At 41.7% G+C, this 25,807-nt stretch overlaps 1 protein-coding gene across 1 annotated transcript in view; it reads right to left on the reverse strand.

Annotated features, from left to right (window-relative positions):
• Nucleotides 1-1,156: 1,156 nt before the first annotated feature.
• The window catches only part of snap25b (synaptosome associated protein 25b), a 66,537-nt gene continuing 41,886 nt past the window's right edge, over nucleotides 1,157-25,807 (reverse strand). The window contains exons 4-8 of the mRNA XM_067260311.1: nucleotides 10,344-10,392; nucleotides 7,268-7,385; nucleotides 2,568-2,687; nucleotides 2,208-2,352; nucleotides 1,157-1,681 (exon numbers count right to left, since the gene is read on the reverse strand). Coding sequence (XP_067116412.1) covers nucleotides 1,613-1,681; nucleotides 2,208-2,352; nucleotides 2,568-2,687; nucleotides 7,268-7,385; nucleotides 10,344-10,392 — 501 coding nt within the window. The 3' untranslated portion in view covers nucleotides 1,157-1,612. The remainder of the gene's footprint in view (nucleotides 1,682-2,207; nucleotides 2,353-2,567; nucleotides 2,688-7,267; nucleotides 7,386-10,343; nucleotides 10,393-25,807) is intronic.

Consider the following 25,807-nt stretch of genomic DNA (forward strand, 5'->3'; position numbering starts at 1 on the left):
GCAAATTCCGAGGATTACCTTAGTGTGTGTGTGTGTTCTTAGTGACATAGCAAACGCTAATCCACTTTAAACCAGGGGCGGAGAGAGGATATCCATTAGTGTAATGGCCATCCGATCTCTCCTCTGCCTCACTCACCTCACCCTGACAATTCCTGTAGAGCAAATCAAAACATTAGAAACACTTTTAAATACGGAACCATTTGTGTAATTATGTATTTTAAAAAGTCACCTTAAGATAATAGTCACTTTACAAAGACAATTTAAATTGTTATCATCAATAAATAAATGTTTTGTTCTACAGTCTTTTAGTTTTTATTGGCATTTTCCATATTATTTTACAACGATGGCCACAGACTGGAAAGATATGTGTGTGAACATAAAAGATAGAGTGGCACTATTGCAAAAACTGTAATTTATCTCCTCAATATCAGGCTCAGCCCTATGTACCGAACATGCAATGGGGCTCATAGATCTACATACCTATTTATTATTCATAAGATGCTCATTCCTATGAGCTGGTTGGTCATGCCTAATTACACTCACAAGTTTCTATACCAACAGGATAAAAACATCAGTTCAGTCATACTGTATGCTAAAATGTCAACGGTAGTTTGCTAGACATCTCATTATTGATTGGTGTTTGATCTGTTGTTGTTGTTGCTGCTGCACCCACAGCCCAGTCAGGATTCATTTTTAAACAGATTGATTCTTAACTGTTAGTGACAATACAGTCAAGTCAGTCATGATGTAGACATAACTGGAGTAGCCAACAGTATTGTGGTGCTCCCAATACTGAAGTTATAGTTAACAGCATCAACAGATATTGAACAGAGATGGTCAATTAAATACATCAGTAATACCAGTGGTAGTTGCAGTGCCCTAGTGTATTGTTTATGGCTAGTAGAGTATTAGTAGTTGTAGTAGTAATAGTAGCAGTGGTAGTAGTGAAGATTGCAAAGTGAAAGGTCACAGAGTTCAGAGCTGCTGTGATTTCTCTCATCAAGTATCACATCAACAACTATACAGAGCTGCAATGTGTTCTACATGGACAACATTGGAACACTGACTACATCACAGAGAAGCATTCCTGCTGCGTGTCTGACAAGATGTACATACAATTTATGTCAAACCCACATATTATTATTATAACCTTTATTTAACCAGATAAAAAGCCCATTGAGATCAAGACCTCTTTCACAAGGGTGACCTAGATATAAAAAAAGACTAAATGAGAGAAAGAGAAAGAAAGCAAGAGATAGAGGGAGGGAGAAAAGTATAGAAAGAGAGAACACAAATTATCTAATGCCATTCAATTAGCACTATTTACAACTCTTGACAAGACAAACAAAGGGATGAAGAGGAGGGCACCATCATTTAACAGGACTGGAATTCAATAAGAACCTGAGACAGACAAATACACAAAACTACATTTTACTACTGGAGGAAGAGGAGGAGGGAGAGGAAGAGAACAGTTTGATTTGTGCAAACCTAATGTGTTAGTACCATGACAAAAGCATGTCTGCACTGCCTCAATACTATGTTGTGGAGCTGGGGGTTCAGGGAGCATAGGTAGTGAAGTGTGGTGGAGGGGGCCGTGGGGGGGGGGAGCTGTTTAGCCACTGCCCAGCATTTTTGTGGCACGCTGGTTGGCTTCGTCAATCCTGGTCTTGTTGGAGTCGGCCTGTGAGGAAGGAAGAGGAGTATCGGTGGTGTGGCATCATACCAGTCTGGTTCTGCATATTTCAGCCAGCTTGTGCTTAATGACTGAGGCATGAGAAGAGAATACAGTTGGCCAATATATTCTAGATATGAACTATTTGGGTTCTACAACTCCTATTAATAATATGTAATACTACTTCCTCTGTCACTAGGGGTATACAGTTGTACAGTATTCAATGTGGAGACATTTGTCATTTTGGACACACATTAAGGATTCTGTTGTTAGTCAGAGTTGTGACTTTTTACATTTGTGGATCAGTTGACACTGTTAGCATCCTGTTATTAAAGTACCCATTTTTAGTTAAGTTTGCTGATGTCTGCCAGGAAATACTCAACCTTTGAACCATTAACTACAACAATCTTTTTTTGCTAGCAATAGATCACTTAAGGTATCTATAAATATGACGTGTAACTTCAGTTTTGTTTCAATGTTTGCAATGTGTCCACTTTTGTTGTTTATTGCCACTTTCTCTGCCGTTGGTCCATACCTTGTCCATGATCCTGTCAATCTGCCGGTTCTGAGTGTCGATCTCCTGGCCCATGTCCAGAGCCATGTGGCGCAGGTTTCCTATGATCCCACCCACCTGCTCCAGGTTTTCATCCATCTCATTCTCCCTGGCATCGTCTGTTACCCTAGAGACACAGAGGGGGAGAGGAAGGGGCTCAAAATGGGACGGGAACAGAGTATGCAGATAGAGACATGCACATTAGCACACACAATATATACACCTTACAAACCTGACATGACACAACCATGCACAAGCTCAATCACAACTACAAAACAATTCCAGAGACATATACAGTACAAACACACCGTGTCACACACACACACATAACCACACACTTACCTGCGGATAAAGCCCCCACTGATGGCCATCTGTTCACGCTCGTCCATGACACGGGCTCCAGGCTGACTGTTCACCACTCCGTCTGTGTTGCTGCCCCATGCCTGGCCCCCTCCCTTTATCCTGCAAGCCAAGACATATCCGTCAGTGTGTGTGTGTGCGATCCATAATCTACATGGTGTAATAAAAGCTGTGTAGGAATATTAGACTGTGTTCGTGTGTGTGTTTGTGTGTGAGAGCAAACATGAAAAATACATAAAGATAATCCAGAAAGATAAGATGCAGTGCAGAGCATGAAGCCATGCAGCCTACTGAAACCACATGCCAACAATATGTTGCAGTTACAAACACGCAGATCAGATCTACAAATAATAAATAATAATTGATATTTTCTAATGATCAATTCCATACTAGTAAGTAAAAACTATGTGCGGTGATAGTGTGTCAGAGGTGCTCACTCCTGGACAGACAAGCAATAGCAACACAAACACACATAGACAAACACACACACCACGGGTATCAATCCAGACACAGAGGAGGACACTTAGTACACAGACACACATACAGAGATATAGACAGACATTCACACAAAGGGACACAGAGAGATACACAGGGAGGTTCAAACACTAATTCTCCATTCCATCAGATGACTGAAGAAAATCTCATGGTTAGATCACATGCAATATCAAAAATTAATGCACTGCTGTGCTAGTTACAGTTCTCTTAGCTCTTCGTTTTGTTAGTGACCACACTCCCAAAACCACAGGATGGAACCCTTGATAACAATAGAAAAACCCTCTTAAAAATGTTTCATATTAAGTATAAAATATATACTGTATACATATATACGGGTCAGGTGGCTGAGCGGTGAGGAAGTCGGGCTAGTAATCTGAAGGTTGCCAGTTCGCTTCCCGGCTGTGCAAAATGACGTTGTGTCCTTGGGCAAGGCACTTCACCCTACTTGCCTCGGGGGGAATGTCCCTGTACTTACTGTAAGTCGCTCTGGATAAAAGTGTCTGCTAAATGACTAAATGTAAATGTAAATATACTGAATATATTGTGGCAACCCTGGAGCTCGGGTCAGGTGATCCAGGGGAAGTACCACAGATACCCACTCCCTGGCAGGCTAATGATGGCGAGCCACTGGATAAAAGCTGACCAACAGGGGAGCAAGGAAAGAGGAAGCAACCATGGTGAGAGCTGCAGTGGACGACTAACACACCTTATCTTTTTTCATCAGGCCTAGAGTCACCAGCGAGACGGGGCCTGGCCGTGGACCTTTCCCTCCAGCGAGAAAGTATTTTTGTTTTGTTTGAACTTAAATTATGTGTTTATTTGCTTAATAAATGCCCAACCTGGGATGAACCTGTCCCTGGTTATGCTGTTCATGGTTCATACGAGGTCAAAGCCCAAGTGAGCTTCCTGGTTACCACAATATACAGTATATTTATATACACATAAATACTGTATATATATTTATTACATGTTTATATATATGTATATATATATATATATATCATATGTATATGTGTGAGTTCCAGAAAGAACGCTTTCAACTGATATGAAAGAAGTTCTAAATCGATTTATTTTTCATTTACATTGTTAAAGGGGTGATTGTGATGTTTTTTACATTACATTTTACATTTAGTCATTTAGCAGACGCTCTTATCCAGAGCGACTTACAGTAAGTACAGGGACATTCCCCCGAGGCAAGTAGGGTGAAGTGCCTTGCCCAAGGACACAACGTCAGTTGGCATGACCGGAAATCGAACTGGCAAACTTCGGATTACTAGCCCGACTGCCTCACCGCTCAGCCACCTGACCCCCTTTTTGGGGGGTATTTCACACTGTTCGGTCTCCAAATAGGGTATGTAACATTAGTTTGGCTGAAAATGGCCCGGGTGCTGTTCTATGCCCCCTGATACATCCAGTGAAATTTTCCCGGGAAAAAACGCTAGCTTTTATGGTATGCTCATGAATATATAGATGATTGGTTGGTTTACAACGAGTGAAGCTGCGGAGCAAAGACTCAACACGGCCAACAGCACTCACTGAAACAACGAAGGTGGAGACTTGAAATAAAAACGAACAAATAAATCTATTGTGTCTACACAACACTGTTTTCAACAGATTGACTAGATATCATTTGAAATGATTACGTTAGTTGTTTCCACTTCTGTTGTCGAAGCAAACAGGATGCCTTAGGTGGGTAACGTTAGCACTACAGCTTAGCAAACAAACTATCGTGATTCAACTCAGCTTCAGTTAGCTCTAGCTATCTTGCTGAAAAATAGATCTGGACAAACATGCATCTTGAATTGTAGATTTACTTGACAACACAGGTTTCTTATTTGAATGAAACACAGTCAGGAACATGAAATAACGTTATCCCCATTGCCAATAAATTAGGCTAAATCATCACACATTCTACCTATGCTCTTGCATTAGCAAGCTTAGCTAACTAGTTTACATGCCTACAGTTAACCCTACAGTGTTTTCGCTATCTAGCTGTTCTTGCATTCCTTGCAAATCAGTGTTAATAAAAAGCAGATGAGCTAGAGTCTAGCTAACATTGACGAGACGGGCATGGCTGATGTTTGTCTAGCGTAGAAGATCCCTGTGCAGTTCGACCCTCGAAACATTTGGGCGAACCATTTCACCAAGGACGGTTTTGAATACCTGGGACAATGTAAAGCAGGATTTGCTATGAAGCTGTAATAGAGAGCGTTCCGACCTTACGTTCATCACAACCGCAAGCTGTAGTATGATTTTGTCAGTAACAGTTATTAGCAATGCTAACGTATCCTGTATCTAGCACCTGCCTTTCTCCAGTTCTTTCAAATATATAATCTGGACAGGCGTTAGCAATAGGCTAGACTGCTATTAGTTTTCTGGAAGCTTCCCTTCTAATGCCGACTACAGCTAGTCTACCTAGAGTCTGGTGCCTTGGGAAGATTATGAAAAGTGTCAGCATTCCCAGTAGCCTGGAACACTGCATTTACGATGGTCCATTTTCAATATACTTTAAAAACTTTCAAACTTTCTCCTTTGTTGTTCGTGTGGAAGTACACAGAGCAGCGCGCTGCTAAACTATTGTCTAAGATCCTGGGCCAGAACACCAGAGGGTTGATCTGTATGTAAATGTTGGGGCGTGACAAAGGTGATGCTATATTTGTGACGTCACAAATACAGCTTTTTCAAAACCGATCGTTTTACAGCTGCAGTTTCAAGTTGTGAGATTTAGATAGGAAAGAGGTGTCAATGGACTTTGAGGTTCACTGTATGCCCATTTTACCCGTTATTCAACTATGACAAGGTAAAATCGGTTTCGCAATCAATGACCCCTTTAAAAAAGTTCCTTTGTACAGAAGATTATTTCTGTTTTAGAGTGTACAACTAATGTGCACAGTATACAGTAGCTGTGACAAAGAATAACATAAGCAAAAACAAACAAACCGCAACATGTTGTGTGTGCAAGGAGAGGGAGGGGGTTGCTAATAAGTGGCAGGAATGCAAATATTACATGTCATTTAGCAGACGCTCTTATCCAGAGCGACTTACAGTAAGTACAGGGACATTCCCCCGAGGCAAGTAGGGTGAAGTGCCCTTAAAAGTAGTTGTGGGTTTGACTAACCGTTTGAATTTTATAAGCAAGATAGGGTTTATGTATCGTCATTATGGCTGACCAGCATGTGACCTTACAGAACTCAACATCCCACAATGCCTCTGAGTCTTTGTTGATATTCACAATCACCTTACACATAATGCAGACAACAGAGTCTTAGGGACGCAATCTGTGTTAGGATTCAAACATCACCTCTCACTGTCAGGGTATAATTAGGCACTTCTTGTTGCAGACTATACAATACCAAGGGCCTGTGTGTGCATTTGTGTATGTCTATGTGTGTGTAGAGGAGGTATCCAGGAGCAAAAAGAAGAGAGCACAATGTGAACTAGAAGCCTAAAGAGTAACCTGCAGTTTACTAGAGAGTGGTGTCAAGAAGAATAGAATTTGGAATGGTTCTTTAAAGTCACAAAATATGTCAGATCAGTACTTCCATCTCTCTGTCTTTTAGTCACACACAAACACACAAAAACATACACATACGCGCATGTAAATACACAATCTTTCTCAAACACAAACATACACACATGCACAGGGTGACCCTGGTTTGATTTGGTGCCTTAATGGCCAGAGAGATCTTCACCATGCTCTGCAGCTATAAGGCTGAAGCAGGCCGAAAGACAGACATAAGTACAAGCAGAAAGGCACATGGTAAGGCAGGCAGTGAGACAGGCAGTAAGGCAGGCACACATGCAGTCAGGATGGGGCAGGCAGCACCTACTTGTTACAGGGACATGAACATAGACCACAGAACTGTCCTAGATTGTTCAAATTCTTTTCAGCATCCTTCATGTCCTTATTGATCTGTTCCATCCCCTCCTCAATGCGCTCCAGTTGTTCTGATTACCAACACACAGTCATTTATCCCCCCAAAGAACGTAAGCACATGAGAAAGAGAGAAAGAAAGGTGGATTGGAAGGTCGGGTTGGGGGGTAGGGGGGCACAGAGGAAGGGGGAGAGGGACGACAAAGAAAGGGGAGGAGACAAAAAGAGACATTGACTGTGACAAGAGAGACAGACATTGGACAGCAACAGCGACACACAGGCTGAAGCCTCACGGCCCCTGGCCGGTACCTACTTGGCCAAACATGGGCATATGAGGCCACAACACTGTCCTACATCTTTTAAATTTCTCTCCGCTTCCTTCAGGTCCTGGTTGACCCTGTTCATGCCATCCTCCATACGCTCCAGTTGTTCTGGTAGAGACAAAGGCATGAAAGCAGTGAAATGATATTTGTTTGGCTCGTCAATGACTGAGCTCTGAAGCGACTAGCCTATCAAACACAACCACAATGCAATGCAAAAGAAGGTTAGCAGCTCAGACAAGGAGCACAAGGAGGGTAGAGGTTAATAAAGTTAGAGTGCCTAAGTGTGTACTTGTGTGTGTGTGTGTGTGTTTATTTCAGTGGCATTACTTTGGGCATTATTAGAGACCTCCTTTTTTCTTAATAGTATGGGATCAGTTCATTTAGCAGCTATTTGTGTGTGCCTTTCTAGTAAGTATGATGAAGATATGTGTTGATGTTAACTGCATCATTGATTGAACCAGTACTTCTGAATTACCAGCCAGACTCTAACGACTCATAATGAAGCAAGTGTGATAGAGGGACACAGAGAGATCGAGAGAGAAATCAAGAGGGAAAAAGAGAGGGAGACATAGAGAGAAAAACAGAGGGAGATATAGACAGCTACAAAAAGCATTATGCGGATGGAGTGAATGAGCTATGTTAACCAATTAAAGGACAGCAGAAGAAGGTGAAAAGCACTATAGGAGGATGAGGTACACAAGCACAATGATTAGGTGCAGATTTGGGTACCGCCCTTTCCTCTCACCTCATTGGTCGAGAGAACAACAGAAGGTTCGGATTTGGTGAAGAGTAATCTGACTGATCATTGGCTAGGGGCACTGAACAGGTGGAAGGAAAAGTGTTTAGCATAAGCGAAGCAGTGGGGTGGGCGAGAGGGGGCATTTGTACAATCCCTGGGTTAAGGCAATGTGGAGAAAACCGTGTTGTCGAAAGATGCCATGTCAGGAATGGACACAGCAGCACCACGACAGAGACAGAGAAAGCTGGGGATAACATAAGTCTACATAGTCGCTACCTGCTTCTCTCTCCTGACCCTCCTCGTTGCCCTCACAGTTTATAAGCCACTCCGCCCTGACACCCTTCCCCCCACCCGGTCACCACCTTGTCTCTACCTTCCCTCACCGCTAATAGGCCTTTCCAGCTAATCCCCGGGAGAATAAAGGGGCTGGATGGCTGAGTGGTTAGGGAGTCGGGCTATTAATCAGAAGGTTTTTTGTTCGATTCCCGGCCGTGCTAAATGACGTTTTGTCCTTGGGCAAGGCACTTCACCCTACTTGCCTTGGGGAGAATGTCCCTGTACTTGTACTCCCCCCACCCCAGCCGAAACAAAGTTCTAACCCAATATTTCGGAGCAGGTTAATGTAATAGCTAATGTAATATTGCATATATTTTCGTCCTATTTCCCCTAAAGCCATAAAGTTAGGCTACTTAAAGACAACTTACACTCATAAAGTATGTTCTAAATGGCATAAATGCTGCCAATTAATAATTGACGTAACAACTTATTGTAAATGGTCAGTAGCCTAGCCTATCGATTAAGGTAGGCCACTCGGAAGCATGTACACTGTCTGCTTCATTTGATCTTGGTAGGCTAAGCATTCTGTAGCAAATAATAACAATAAACCCACTATTTATAAATTAAAACTACTTCAGCATAATAATGTACTGAAAATACAAACGTGAGCAAGGGCAGCAATCGCTATCGAATCAACAGACATGTGCAATTTAGCTAGCAGGGGAAGAATACAAACAACGAAAATCACCAGTTAACTTATGTTAAATTTGCAAGAACTATAGACTAATACAATAACAGGCTTAAATGAAATGAGGGCCGCAAAATCAACATAGAGGAAACACTGAGATGGGGTACATTTTACATTTAGTCATTTAGCAGACGCTCTTATCCAGAATGACTTACAGTAAGTACAGGGACATTCCCCCGAGGCAAGTAGGGTGAAGTGCCTTGCCCAAGGACACAACATAATTTTGCATGGCCAGGAATCCATAAGTGAGGGGTTGTTTAGGTCAACATTTTTGTAGAGGTATAGCTCAAAACTAGGCCTACCTTTAAACATAATTCATTAAATGCAAGGTATCACATCAGGGATGGTGAGCCATCACCATAACAGACTGTGGTTTGTGTGCGCATGTGTGTGAATGTGGGAATTGATTACTCAGGGAGTGATGTTAATACACGGAAAGTCTGAGTGGTAAGAGAGGTGATGATGTTACTCTGACAGGCCAATTAGGTCTCTCCATGATGCACTTCACAGAGGAACACATAACTGACAGAGGCCAGTGGAACGTGTTCCTCCTCTTTCATTCTCTCCTTTCCACTCCGCCTCTCCTCTTTTTCTCTCTATCTTTCTTCTCTCCACTTCCCCTCTTTATTCTCCTAATTTCATCCTCACCACACTGTGAAGAGAGCACCTCCATTTCAGACTGAACACTACAATAAACTGTCCATCTAGTTGCCTAACAAATAGGGCCCAAAACAGTGAATTCATCCAGAAATAATGTTCCCATGTGAAGTATATGTAAACCACGGAGACACATGAACCTATACCAAAGCCAAATCTTCCTTGTATCCCCTTCAAGAGCAGCCTCAGCACAGGCCATAGAGAGAGTAGTCCTTGACCCAGGGATCTTACACAGGCCCACAGGGAGGTTTCCACACAGGACCAGAAGTAGGAATGGAGGCGTGGATGAGATGTATTTGTCGTTACCAGTCAAACCACCGTGTCCCCAGGAAGAGGAAGGGGTGGGGATGAAGTCTACTAGCTAATCCCTGACCCTCAGAGGTTGCCCTCTGACCAGCCAACAGGGCCAATAGCAACCTACAGCTCTGGTGATATCATATCCAATGAACAAGGAGTCATAACTCCAGGTAATTTTTACATCTTACTATACAAGAATAAGTTGAAATACACTTCAATGGAATAACATAACAAAGTATAGTACAGAATAGTATAGTACAGTACAGTTGTATATAGTATAGCTAATTTATTACACAGAATAGAATAGAACAAACATATCCATATGATTGCATTTCTCCGGCTGACTTACCTCCCTGTTCATCCAACATGACCAGTGTCCTAATACCTGCATCTTTACTCTACAGCACGGGGAGGGAAAAAGGGAGAAAGGGAGAGTAAGAAATAAAGAGAGAGCGGAAGAGAAAGCAAAAGACGGGGACAAAACAAGAAGACCAAAAAGGGAAGACAAAAGTAAAGAAGACACAAGAAGACAATTAAAGAAACAAATAAATTAAGAAAAAAAACTGAAGAGAGAATGTAAACCAGATTATGAATAAGCAGGTAGGCTAGGGCAAAGGTTATTGCGAGTACATTTCATCGTTTTCAATGATGAATAGAATGAATGCAATGCCCTTTCTGGTTCACTGGAAAGACACTTACAGAGCCACAATGGAGTTAAGCCATGTTCCCCCCCCGAATTCGCTTTGCGTTACTTGCGCAATTGACCGCGGGAAGGTTTATGTTTATTGGCGCGATTCGCCTTTCTCTTTTTTTCCGTTGTCAACCATGTCCGAAATTACCACTATAAACAAGTACGTCACGCAGACGTACTTGTTTATAGCGAAAGAGGCGATAGATGCAAATAACGCGTTCATTGCGTCATTCGCACTGCCCGGTGCAAATTCATGTGTTAGCATTGACTTTATACGTAATCTCGCCATGCGAAATATTCACTTCGCTTTTGGTGTGAACACAGCATTAGACTAGCTAATCAGTTTGTAATTGTAAGGCTGCATTCCCACCGAAAGCTAAGCTAAGTTTTTTGAATGTCAAGATATATTGATTTGCGTTACTCGTGCGTTTATTCACGTGAATAGCCTTTCTCGAAGGCGAATCACGTGAATAAACGCATGATATATATATATATAACTACAAGGTTAAAAAAAACATGCATATAAGTGGTATCACACATGCCATGTCCCAGCTAGCAGCCTAAATAATTCAATGTACAAATACAAGCATCTCAATCTCAAACATATTTACTGTCTTATTTTCTAGTGTTGACTATATCTACAATCTTGCAATAATAGGCCAACAGCTTTCCAAGACCATGTTTGCAATATCATGAGTCTCAAATATTGGCCACAAATGACATTGTGACAAATGACAAACACATAAGTAATGAACACCCCATGTCTTCAACATGGAATCATTGTTTCTGACATGAATAATCAACTCTACTTTAATTGATGGTTGATCAATTATACTTATTATGAGTGTAAGATATGTCAGATGACTCAAATCAGTTTAATTGACATACAGACCCGTCCATTAGGAGTCAGGTGGCTGAGCGGTGAGGGAATCGGGCTAGTAATCCGAAGGTTGCCAGTTCGATTCCCGGTCATGCCAACTGACGTTGTGTCCTTGGGCAAGGCACTTCACCCTACTTGCCTCGGGGGAATGTCCCTGTACTTACTGTAAGTCGCTCTGGATAAGAGCGTCTGCTAAATGACTAAATGTAAATGTAAATTACATTCTCACGGTATATAAAGGAGAGGTCTAGCCTACTTCTCAAACGGAACATGGCTGCAATACAGCAAATAATATGTTTGAGAGAGGGAGAGTGACGGTGGCGGCGGCCCAGAAGTAGGCTGGTCAGACTCAATGCCTTTGTAAGGACTACTTATGAGTCCACTGGACATCCTGGATGATTCTGCCATTCTCCATAAATACCGGCTGAGGAGGACTGATATCATGATGCTCCTGAACCTGGTAGAAGCAGACCTACAGATCTTAACAAGGAGGTCCTTTGCACTGACCCCTGCAACCCAGCTCCTGGCAGTGTTAAGCTTCTATGCCACTGGCGTTTTCTGGAGGTTCTTGGAGATGGACATGGGCTCTCCAAGGCCTCACGGTCCGTGTCCACTACAGCGGAGCGGGCGGCGCGGTGCGTCGGCTTCCAATTCATTTCCAATGAAACCAGGCGTTGACGCTCGCGTAGGGCATTGTGGGAAGGCGAGTGGAGCGTTGCAAGTTAGATTTTCTCGACTTTATGTAAATGAGGAGCGTTAAAACGCTAGCGTTGGCCAATCGGATTGGTTTCTTGTTTCTTGTAATGTAGCAACTGTTGGTCATGGTAAACATTTCTATGTTTTACAATTTCAAGATGGAGGAGAAACTTATCGTATGTGTCTGCACACCCAGTTCTGTTCAGAACAAAGTTACGTAATGTGACAAGCCTGAATTTAAAGATTACATTAAACTAATAATGCATGGTGCAGGGTTGCCGACGTTGTCAGTGTCCTTAGTGTGTTTTTATACTTTTAAATTCAGTCTCGTCACATTATGTGACTGTTCTGTGCCTTTGCTAGCTTGCTAGCCCAGCCTACAAACGACTGGCTGAGTGACCTGTGGCGTAACATGTATTCTACTGTAATCTTGCACTCGTAAAAAATCTGTAATTTTACACAAATGTTGTGTAAAAGTGGTATTTTGATTGATATTGTGAGTACATGAACCCAAGTCTGCACGCTTGGCCATGACTACAAAAGTGACCTTAGAGAACTACAACTCTGTATTAACTTGTCTAACACGCCCCCGAGCGTGGTGTACTGTGGGAAGGCGATCGGTGCAGAGCGTTAAAAAACGCTGTAGTGGACACGTACCGTTAGTGTCAAGATCCGTGCAGGCTGTCACAACTGCGTTAATTCGCCATATCCTGGACCACATCCAATTCCCCACAACCAGAGGGGACAAGTATGCTTTTTTTTGTATCCCCCAAGTCATTGGGGTAATTGATGGCACCCTCATTCCCATTATCACCCCTTCCAATGAGGGCCATGTATATTTTTGTAGGAAAAGCTATGCTGCCATCAATTGCCAGGTTGTCTGTGACCATCAGGGGCTCATCACTGATCTTGTGGCGAGATGGCCTGGCAGCAGCCATGACTCTTTTTTTTTAACTCCTCTGTTGGCCAGGAGGCACAAGCTTCCAGGGATGGATGTCTGCTTCTCGAGGACAGTGGGTATCCATTAAGACCCTACCTTTTTACTCCTGTCGCCAACCCCCACAACGAGGCTGATGAGAAGTACAATGAAGCTCACCATGTGGCCAGGAGTATCATTGAGATGGAAAATAAGATTCCGAGTCTGCTGGAGGTCTTCTGTTTCACCCATCTAAATGTTGTGCAGTTATTGCAGTAACTGCAATGCTCCACAACATAGCTGTGAGAGCTACAGCACCTTTGGGTCCTCATGAAGAGCAGTTTGAGGAAGACGGTGAGGAAGAATTAGATGGGCCTCCCCTGCAGAACCCCGATCCCCGGCATGTCCAGTATGTTGCTGGCTTGGAATCACGGCAACATGTCATCAATGACTTTTTTGTGTAGGCCATCTTCAATGGCTTTTATGATTTTTGTATGAGTTTTCACTCCCTCCCAGCCAGTGGCGGCTGGTAGCATTTATTTCCAGGGGGGGCTATATTGTGCTCCGAGATCCTAGCCTTGCTCGGGGGGTCCGGGGGCATGGCCCCCCGGGGAAAAAAATGCTATCTCAACACCAGAAAGCAGTATTTTGATGCATTCCTAAATGTATTTACTAATTTGTAAATTGTAGTGCTGAAATTGCACATACTGTGTAAATGATAGTGTGTCTGACCACGCTCCTCATGTCAAACATTACAGGAATAATACACAATGTAACGGTTTTAAATAAAGTGAAAAGGTCTTTATTCTGTATAATTCTGTTGTGAAACACAACAATGTAAGTGTCTAGATAATTGGGTGTGCTCAAGGCTTCGGCGAGAGCACAACCTTTGTTCTCTCACATATATATAATTATTATTATTATTCTTTTTGCCCCCCTAAAACTCAGTCAATATTTGGCCTACATAGACAACGTAGGTGTCAAAAGTTTCGTCTTGGTAGCGATTGAGTTGCTTCTATTGGAATTTACGTTCCGTTGCATGGTTTGGGCTTAAGTTAAGTTTTTGTGGCGAAAAGTGAAGCTAACGGTGGCTAATTTGCTAGCCACAGTCACTGACGTTACTAACGTCACTGCGTCACTAACGTCACGAAAACACGCGTGACTACCTTTGGCAGAACATTCGTTTCGCATCTGTTAACTTGGGGGATAGCTAGGCTAACTATAGCTTTACTGCAAGGCAGCTGCAGAAACGCCACAAGAAAAGAGGCCAGGGTGATAACTATTTACTCATTTTACTTTGTGATATGACACACAATTGTGATGTGTAATGTACAATATAAGCTGATATTATTAAGGAAGTACATCTACTTTCGGAAACAGTAGTCTACTATTTCACTGAAGTATTAGCATCATGACATTAGCCTGTGTTGCCCGGGCAACACATACTACAGTGGTCTATGATGTAGCGTTATCTGTTTTCAATCGTTAAAATAAACATTCCTCACATATACATTTTTGTTGTAGGATTTATTCTGACATTAGTAAACGATTTGTTGGTGAAATTACCATTACCTGTGGTTTCAAACCAGTGTAGCTCACTGCAACGCTGTCGCTTACGCGAGACACACTACAAAAACATCTACAGTACACAGCTGTTTAGGAAGTCAAACGGCGACAGAACATGTTCGGCACTCCCCTTACTTAAATCAAAAGTCTATATAACTACTAACCTGAACTTCATTGCCACAGCCTAAACGTTGTCAATCTGTTCATGAAAATAATTAATTTAAGCTTAAACCGTACAACGGAACGTTAAATCCAATTCAACCAACGCAATCGCTACCAAGACGAACACAGCAGTAGTCTACTACTGTACCGTAGTAGTACAATTTACCGGGGCAGCTTCTCCACACAGGGCTATATCGCATTTTGCGTTGTTACTGACAATGATCGCTACCAGTGAGCTTTTTATGAATGAGCGATTTTCCACTAAATAAATGTCAAGCTTATGTACGTTTTTGGGGGCATATTTTCAGTTAGCAGATGGTACTGTTTGAATCGCGATTCCATCTTCTACTGCCGGTAACGTCCTTGAATAGTCTTCAAAGGGGGTTCTTTATTAATGAATGAATGCAATATGAGTAGGCTAAATGCCTGAAAATATCACGAGAAGGGAAAAACATAAAAAGGACGTTTAAGTCATAGAGATTAGGTCAATTTTTACTGCCAAATTTATTCGTTTTGATTCAGCTATGAGGCTGCCTCTTGCAGGGGAAATGAGAAGACATCTATTTCATTCTACGCTTCACTCGTATTTTGAGTTGTAAATGAGCAGCAAGAAAAAAGATGCTTTTAAATCTATGTAATCTTTATAAATAATAAGTATGCATTTTTATATAAAATACACAGGTTATATCAATATCAGTACACAATATCAGTTGTAAAAATGTAATTAAAAAACTGACCCCTGTGCAACCGACGCAAGCAAGCACACCCTACAATTTCCCCAGAAATTGTACTCTCTTTAGTTGTGAATGAAATCTGACAACACAAAACCCTGAGACAATAAACCTATGAACTTGAAATTATGAACACAGTAAGGCATAATAGAAAACAATTTTAGAAATTAAATATATACAAATTCAAATGTTATGTAAACTGACTCTGACCCATATGACAGCCAACTCGTCTTGCTATAGCAGGTCCTTGAAAACTACCTAGTGTATTGTCTTCCCCTGTCATTCGACTGTTGCTGAATTAATATGTCAGGCCAATCAGGTCCAAGCTCCTTGACTTTGAGCTTCTCTTGAAAATTTATTTTTTCAAAGGGCGTATTTTTTAGCGACTTGACTGAATTGCAAGTTTCCATCATGACGTTAACTAGCTAGCTAGCTTTATAACGTTAGAGCTAGATCGGTAGCTACAAGTTCAGTTCTGAGAGAACACCATGACAACGTAAATAAACAACTTCTTAAATGTGTTGAGTGATGTGATTGGATGTGACAGGCCCTCTAGTAAATCAGCAGTTGGGGCGCAGGTGTTCTGCGCCCCGGCAGAACACCTGCACACAGTTCGCTCCTCTCTTGCATTGAGAGGAGCAAACTACGCATGTACAACTTATAACGACAGTCAATGGGGCTCCTTGGGGGCAAGTAACTTGCGCCCAGCCGGAAATACGTAGCCTATCAGCTAACTTTAGACAACGTAGATTTTTTTTCTTCCACATTTTATTGCAGATTCAACATTCTATTAGCTATATAATATTGACTTTACTCATTAGACATGTTTTTCTTTCTTTTTAAGTCTTATTCAATTAAGTTTCAGGTCGGAATGTGATGCAGCAGTGGTGGGGCGGCGCCCTAGCGCCCTCTATGAGCCGGCCGGTGCTGCTCCCAGCCCCTTAACCCTGTGTGACTTCCCAGTCAACCCTGTGGAGTCCTTCCATTTCCTGGGAGCTACCAGCCTCTACAACATCAGGCTCGGCTCTGCCACCAGCCTCTTCATCCACCGGGCTTGGCGTGCTACCAGCCCTATAATTCTAATAAACATCTTCAATGTTCAATTGTTGTTGTGTTATTGCATTGGTAAAAGCTTTTCCTTAACGCACTTCTAGTTACTATTGCACATTACAACAGCTATATTTCAATTTCATTGTATTTTTAATTGTTTGCTAATACCTTTGTTTATTGCATGCACCAACCCACCAAATCAAAATTTACTTGAGCATAAAACGGATTCAGAAATTTATTTGGCACTAAAACTTGTATGGTTCACTAACAAATATCCCAGTTACAGCGTAACTGCTATAAAAAGAAAATTATCTTATTTTCCATCTGAAGTAGGCCTACCTTTCAGCATTAGCCAATATAGTTTTCATTGTCGTCGGCCTACGTGTGTCTCCAATGAGTCTCATTGCTTAAGAAGCACTTGGCGATCTACGACTGATCTCGTTAATCTACAGGCATTTCTCTATTACATCCGCTACGATGGATTAGGGAAACGGCCCGTAAAACTAAGATCCATCGTACAACGGATTCTACGATCAATTTAGGCTTATGATGCTTCTCTTTGAAAAGCCCCTGGCTGCAGCTTTCCCTGGCTGCAGCTTTCCCGCGGGTGAATTCAACTTTTCACGCTACCACTACCAGGCAGAGGCCGTTTATGAAGAACGTTGTTGTTGACATGTGTAGCTAACGTTATAATGGAAAGCAAGCTTGTCGGCTAGTTGGCTTGTCAGCTAACGTAAGATCAGCGAATTGTGTTGTTAGCCTAGTTCAATGTGAAGGATTTTGGCGAAGGGGTCCGTGTACGGTCCGTGTACTTTGCGGCCAATGGATTTTTGTTTGTAAATGAGAAAACCGAAATTGGGAAACAAGCTGTTTTATGGGCTCAAAACGGGGCCAAAAGTATTGCAAATGCGTATAGGACAATCCACAAATGTAAAACGTGTTCCGCAAATGTAAAACGTGTTCCGCAAATGTGAAACGTGTTCCGCAAATGTGAAACGTGTTTCGCAAATGTGAAACGTGTTCCGCAAATGTAAAACGTGTTCCGCAAATGTAAAACGTGTTCCGCAAATGTAAAACGTGTTCCGCAAATGTAAATTGCTTTCCACAAATGTAAATCAAGATCCACAAATGTGATTAACTGTCCACAAACAATCACATTTAGATTTGCCTTTGAGATTTTTTCTAACTACATATTTGCAAGACATTTTCAAGGGGATTGCGTAAAATTGGTGCCATAAAGCTTCGCAAATAGGGCATTAAAAAGCTGAACTTAGATCATGTGACTTTTGTCACCGATTTGACGCACGTGACTTTTGGCCCCGATTTTACGCTAGAGTCAAAACGGGGCCAAAAGTATTGCAAATGCGTATGACGATCCACAAATGTAAAACGCGATCCACAAATATAAAACGTGATCCACAAATGTAAAACTGGTTCCGCAAATGTGAAAGACATTCCGCAAATGTAAAACACGTTCCACAAATGTAAAATGCGATCCACAAATGTAAAACGGGATCCACAAATGTAAAACTGGTTCCGCAAATGTGAAACACATTCCGCAAATGTAAAACACGTTCCACAAATGTAAAATCGTTTTCACACATGTAGTAAATCGCACTGGACACCCGTGATGTAGCAATGTAGGTTCTATGTGCTGTACCCGGACTGTTAAAGGGGTGACACCGGGAGCTGAGTGCACCAGCTGGGCGTACGCCTGAGTGTAAAGGCCGAAATATGCTCCTGCGTCTCTGTTTACGGATGGGCGGGCGCACAGATACGCACGGATACGGACGGATAGACTTCGTTTATGGTTCTCCGTAGGCTGTGGGTGCTGAAAACAATTCACCGCCAGAAGAGTAGGTGGCGCAACGGTTTTTTGTAAGTTGTCGTGGAGTGTTTATTTACCTAGGTTATCGAGAAGTCGGAGCAAATTTACAAATTAGCAGTTTCATCAATAAAATATGCACATTTTCAGCAACTACACTGCCCATTTCTCGTCACATTTCAATTCAGATGCTGATTTACATGTACCGTTTAGCTAAAATATGAATTGTAAAAACTTACAGCAATGGCGGTCAAAGGATTCTGTTCGTCCTGTTTATCCCGGCAACCCCACCCCTGACGCAAGCGGTTCTTAATACTGACCAATCACAGCCTCCGTCTCCGTAGCTCTCCGTCGCTCTCTGAAATTACGACGGATAATTAGAAAATTCAGGAGGTGCACGTCGAGCTCTCCGGGGCTCTTCGAGGGCTGACGGAGAGCTCGTAGAGGGCGTTCCACGGAGACGAGGGGGTTCCCATGTGTCCATTTTTCGAAAAACGCAGAAGCATATATCGGCCTTAACGCTACGTCCGATGTAGAACTGAAAGTTACGACTAACTTAAAGTTACGACTAGTGCACCAGTTAGACTTAAGCCCTTTATGTGCTGCACCTGGGTGTACATTTTACGCCTAGTGGGGAGCAGGCGTAAGTTGGAAAATCGGACTAATATCCATGGTAATTATAATGTACAACAGTTTGATCGCACATGCAGCGCGTCTTGTTTATAGGCAACATATGGAAAGGGCATTAAGGCGAGAAAAAGTCGTCCGTGATCGCACAAATCCACAGTTTTTTATTGGTGATCGATTTCCAAGCTGATTGTTTCTGTTTGTTTGTGTTGATATTATAAAATTTCCCCGTGAGCACGCTTCTATTCTGAGTAAACAACTCTAGAAGTTTTCTAATTTCTCTATCAGTAAAATGTTTTTTCCTTTTCTTTTTTTTCTTTTTTAAATCATGGCTTGTTTTGAAGGGAGATAGGCTAACTAAGTGCGCTTTGGATAGGCTCTTAAATGTGTTGCTTGGCAACAATCGACGCTTTGCATTTTCACAAGGACGCGCATCTTAAAACCAGGCGTAGCTACGACCGTGGTCTGTCAAGCTTGGTGCACTCGGTGTAAATTCAAATCACAAAGTCGGACGTAGCTAAGACCGACGTAGGAGTTAAGACCAACTTTTTTACGCCCAGCTGGTGCACTCGACTCCTGGAGTTGTAGGAGCGTCTTTAGGCTGAAGCGCACCACTGACTCGGAGTCTCATTATTCACTTATTGCTTCATTAATGTAAAGTATATTTAGAACGAGATCGTGAATACAAGCGGCCGAAATGAGTTTTCTCCGCAGGGTGTCCAGGCTCTCCCTTAGAGATAGGGTGAGAAGCTCGGTCATCCGGGAGGGGCTCAGAGTAGAACTGCTGCTCCTCCGCGTCAAGAGGGGCCAGTTGAGGTGGCTCGGGCATCTGATAAGGATGCCTCCTGGACGCCTCCCTGGTGAGGTGTTCTGGGCACGTTCCACTGGGAAGAGGCCCCGGGGAAGACCCAGGACACGCTGGAGGGACTATGTCTCTCGGCTGGCCTGGGAACGCCTCGGGGTCCCCCAGGAAGAGCTGGTGGAAGTGGCCGGCGAGAGGAAAGTCTGGGCCTCCCTGCTAGGTTGCTGCCCCCGCGACCCGACCCCAGGACAAGCGGAAGATGATGGATGGATGGAACGTGTTCTACATTTGCGGAATGTGTTTCACATTTGCGGAACCAGTTTTACATTTGTGGATCACGTTTTATATTTGTGGATCGCGTTTTACATTTGTGGATCGCCATACGCATTTGCAATACTTTTGGCCCCGTTTTGACTCTAGCGTCAAATCAGGGCCAAATGTCATGTGTGTCAAATCGGTGACAAAAGTCACATGATCACATTAAAGTTCAGCTTTGTAATGCCCTATTTGCGAAGCTTTATGGCACCAATTTTACGCAATCCCCTTGAAAATGTCTTGCAAATATGTAGTTAGAAAAAAACTCAAATCAAAATTTGATTGTTTGTGGACAGTTAATCACATTTGTGGATCTTGATTTACATTTGTGGACAGCAATTTACATTTGGGGAACACGTTTTACATTTGGGGAACACGTTTTACATTTGCGGAACACGTTTTACATTTGCGGAACACGTTTTACATTTGTGGATTGTCCTATACGCATTTACATTTAGTCATTTAGCAGACGCTCTTATCCAGAGCGACTTGCAGTAAGTACAGGGACATTCCCCCCGAGGCAAGTAGGGTGAAGTGCTTTGCCCAAGGACACACAATCATTTGGCACAGCCAGGAATCGAACTGGCAACCTTCTGATTACCAGCCCGATTCCCTAATCAGTATTGCATTTGCAATACTTTTGGCCCCGTTTTGAGCCCATACTGTTTCCCGACTACCATTTAGAAGTAGGAAAACAAAAAACGTAAAACGAACCATTTTCCGTTTTTTGTTTTGATAACAGAAAACGGAAAACGAAAAAAACGACCCGTTATCTGATTTTCTTTGATGTGCTTAAACATGGAAATCGGGAACTAAAATAGTGTGTGGAAATCTTCTTTCTCAATTTTGCATAGATTTTTGTGTTGTGACCCGGAAGTTACTCCCACGAGCTTGACAGTCACATATTCAGGATGTCAGCAGAGGGCGCACTTCCATTTGTATGGAAGCTAATCAGTAACATGTTTTGAATTTTAAAAGTCATTGAATACTTAATATTGAAATTTAAACAACAACGAATTCACATATGAATATATATTTCAATGTAAAAAAAAAATCTGACCCAAAAATTCAAGGCTCGGAAATTCAGGTTGCTCAAATTCGAGCCCCCCCCAAAAACATTGAGCTTAAAAATGTCGAGCCTATACAAATTCAAGCCTAAAAATGTCTATCTTAAAAGATTTGAGCCTTATGGAACAATAGGGTCATCAATAGGAAATCGTTGTTTAAATATGATTGGTATGAAAAGGGCGTGTGTTTGTGAATGATGTTATAGATGATAATGGTAACCTTTTGGAATATAAAGCTTTCTTAGACAAATATAATTTAAACTGTACTTATAGAGAATACAACAAGATCTGTAAAGCAATACCTATACTAGTTAGTTCAAAGCACATTGTTATATGCAAGAATAAAACCCTTACCAACTTTACCAAATGTTGTTATTAATGATTGTACTTTATTTAACATTAAATGTAATAATACATATATTAGTGATGCTTTGAAATCTAAATATTTTTTTGATAACAGAGGATTGTGTGTACAGGTTCCGAATATGGTTGCATTGTCCATATTTTAAATTCATTAAATGGCCCATTTCCCCAAAAGTCAAAGAGACACACTTAATACAACAAACACAAATAATATACCCGTTTGCTGACTTGCTTAGAAAAATATTCAAATTTGGTGTAGAACCTTCTTTTTTGTGAGGTGACTGATGAGACTCTGGAACCATGCTTCAGTGAGTCCGATGTAATCAAATTTAGCATTGAGGCTCGATTTCTCTGCGAGCAATTGTATTGTTCATCTTCTCTGCTATGCGCCCTCTGCTGACATCCTGAATGCAAGCCCCCACTCCTCGCCTTGAAGCAACGGCCCCGGTGGATGTAGGTGGTATTGCATTTCTTGTTAGACTTCCGGCTCTTCCGGTCGTTTTTATTCTATTAACTCCAGTCAACATTTACAAAACTATTTCCCCCAATAATGTTTGTTCGATTCTCGAACCTGGCTCATACTACTAGCTTTTTCATAGAATAATTTTTCCAGATTTTTGATAAGTTTGAAACCATTCCGAAATGGGTAAACTAGCACCCAATTTATTTGCTTACGTCAATAAAAGTTGCCTGCAAATGTGCTCGAGGACAGGGCACGAGCACAAAAGTTCACATTGGCCGATAGCCGATTTACCTGGAGCTGAATGAGCCATATTGAATGAGCACAGGGAGAAATGGGTTGAGTTGCCTGCCCTGTTGTAAGAAGTTTAGCAAATGGTTATCACACATACATGAAATGTTGTTAATATAGTTTATTCCCGTTATTTTAAAACAGATTAGATTTTTCTGTCAAAAACGTTTTTATGTTCATGACATGATGGCAAATATTATATTATGTTAAACGTGAGCATAGATTGTTGACATGTCTATCTGGAGCAAAGACGAACATTAATACTTTCAGTCAGATGGCTGAGTGGTGAGGGAATTGGGCTAGTAATCAGAAGGTTGCTAGTTCGATTCCCGGCTATGCCAACCAAATGACGTTGTGTCCTTGGGCAAGGCATTTCACCCTACTTGCCTCGGGGGGAATGTCCCTGTACTTACTGTAAGTCGCTCTGGATAAGAGCGTCTGCTAAATGACTAAATGTAAATGTAAATACTTTAACTGATAACCACAATAAGAAATGATATAAATATGATTAGTCTTGCCTTCAGAAGCGTTTGTTAAACACACCCATTATTCTTTTTTTTAATCGTGTCATCAAGCCAGACTGCTTTTGTGGGACAATGAAGGTCCTCAGTGACTATGTTTCACCCCCACTTATATCTGATGGAAACGTCTTGTATATAGGCCTAGTTCTGTTAATATGCCCCTTTCAAAGGCAAATGTTAAATAAAGTATATTTTAGACACACTTCTCAAGCTTTTATTTATTACATTATTCCCAAGTCTTATTAGATCACGTTATATCCATTAATAGGTGTTTGGTTTTGTAGGTTGAACATATAAAACACAGGCCACATTTCTACACTGATATGTAAATTGACGGCAGTATGAATTTCGTGGCATTTCGTTTGAATATACAGTTGACAGTAAGCTATGGTAAGTCTGCATTATGGAAGATTTCTGTTACCAAAATAACTATTACGCTTTCTTTGCCTGGCGAGAACAACGACGGAGCTAGGTGTTCATGTTAACAGTTTATTTAATCCGATACAATGCGTTGGAAATCATACTCAAATCACAAGAAAAAAAGCAACATATGTGATAAGTTCCATCTAGAATAGCCCTATATGTAGCCCTATAGCCTATTTCTAAAAACCAAGTGAAAGGAATACTATACAGTGACACCATACATTTCCGTAAAGTTTGCGTCATGTCTCTGATTCTTATCGGACTTGTACCCCATTCTGCCACTGCAATGCCTTAGCTCACACGCTCGCCACCATATAAATCTATGCTCGCGACTGGTTGTCTCAAAGTATGACGTGTACAGCTAGTTGCAAGCGTGCACGAGGTCTCGGAGCTATGGAAAAAAAGAGCCACTGTTTAAAGCTAGACCGGAAGAATCGGAAGTGGAAAGATGGCGCGGTCCAGTTTCGTGCTCTCGCTTGCCTCACTGCGCCACTGAGCACTTTTCATAGAAATGAAAGACATTTTGGAAGACAAAAATTGCTTCCTCTAGTAATATTAACTCTATGCCTGAATGTGACTGTCAAGCTCGTGGGAGCAACTTCCGGGTCACAACACAAAAATCTAGGCAAAATTGAGAAATAAGTTTTCCACACACTATTTTAATTCCCGATTTCCATGTTTAAGCACATCAAAGAAAATCAGATAACGGGTCATTTTTTCAAATGACGGAAAATGGGTCGTTTTTTGTTTTCCTATTTCTAAATGGTAGTCGGGAAACAGCTTGTTTCCTGATTTTGGTTTTCTAATTTCAAAACAAAAATCCATTGGCCGCAAAGTACACGGACCCGAAGGCTATCTCCTCCACTGCATTAGTATTGTTATCAGATTTTTTATGTAGGCTATAGCTTGTCATAAGATATGAGCGAAATGAAAACGAACACGTAATGAAACAAGACCCATCGGTTTCTGGTTTAACGTTAATGAGGGATCGAAACACCTGCCCAGGCCAAAAGAGTATATAAGAGATTAGTATTTTTTATTCCCCACTCGACTAGTTTTAAGGTTGTTTTGTGCGGTGTTAATACATGTATTTGTTTTTTTTAATAATTGTATTTATTTATTATTACTTATTTTCTGAGGGGGGGGGGGGGGGGCTGTATAAAATGTGTCACCTTTTTCAGCCCTTCTGAGTTTGCATGTAACCATGTAGAAACAGAAATGAGGGAGTCAGGTGGCTGAGCGGTGAGGGAGTCGGGTTAGTAATCCGAAGGTTGCCAGTTCGATTCCCGGTCATGCCAACTGACGTTGTGTCCTTGGGCAAGGCACTTCACCCTACTTGCCTCGGGGGAATGTCCCTGTACTTACTGTAAGTCGCTCTGGATAAGAGCGTCTGCTAAATGACTAAATGTAAATGTAAATGACATGTCGTCGTGTAAATAAGATAAATAACAAGGCCATTTCGTTTGTTTAATAAAAGAGCAGGCTATAAACCTGTTTTATAGGAAAAGTAACCTTAAATGACCTTTTGTGATCGGGCGCAATATATATATACAAAAAAAACTTCCAGGGGGGGGGCGTTAACGAGGTAACTTCAGGTTCAACCCAGGGTTTTCTGTATCACGACGGTGGATCACTTGTTACTGGGGTAGATCGCCATGGTAACACATCTTTTGGTCTTATTTGTGCCTTTGGTAACATGTATATTAAGGATCAGAATAAATTGCAACGAATAGTCAAAACAGCCAGTAAGATCATTGGAGTTGATCAGGTATCTGTAGCCCAATTGTACAACGACCCTAGTCTTAAAAAGACAGAACAAATTATAAATGATTAAACCCACCCTCTTCATCAGAATTTCTTAAGAAGCAACAGGTCAAGTGGCAGACTACTGCAAAGGAAAATTAGGACCACAAGGTACAGCAATTATTTTGTGCCTATAGCAATTAGACTGTACAACAATCAGCTAGCATTCAGCTAGTTTATTTTTTTATATATTACATATGTTATAATGTTAACTGTTTTGTTTGTCTTGTCCTTGTTTTTCTTTTTCTTAAATGTTTCTTAAATGTTTTTGTATCTAATGCTTTTGTATTTATGTTTTTATGTGTATGCAGCAGGCTATTTAACAATGGAGCGTGTAATGGTGACCACATGAATTTCCTACTTGTGGATAATAAAGTTTACCTTGACCTTGACATGCTGAACGCCTAACCTGGTCGGGAGCAGTATAAGTTGGAGATCAGAGATCAACCGGTATAAAAGCACCAACCACTAACTCATTTTTGAGGATAATGACGTCACCGTTCATAGAAGATCCTGTGGAGCTTGGTGCGCGGATAGTGAGAGGTGCGCTCAGAAGAGCCAGAACATTTAGAGACCGACAAATCCCTTTGGCATTCCCTGATGAGTATCTTAATGAAAGATATA

This window comes from Osmerus mordax, chromosome 22, assembly GCF_038355195.1.
Source record: "Osmerus mordax isolate fOsmMor3 chromosome 22, fOsmMor3.pri, whole genome shotgun sequence".
In the NCBI taxonomy this organism is placed as follows: domain Eukaryota; kingdom Metazoa; phylum Chordata; class Actinopteri; order Osmeriformes; family Osmeridae; genus Osmerus; species Osmerus mordax.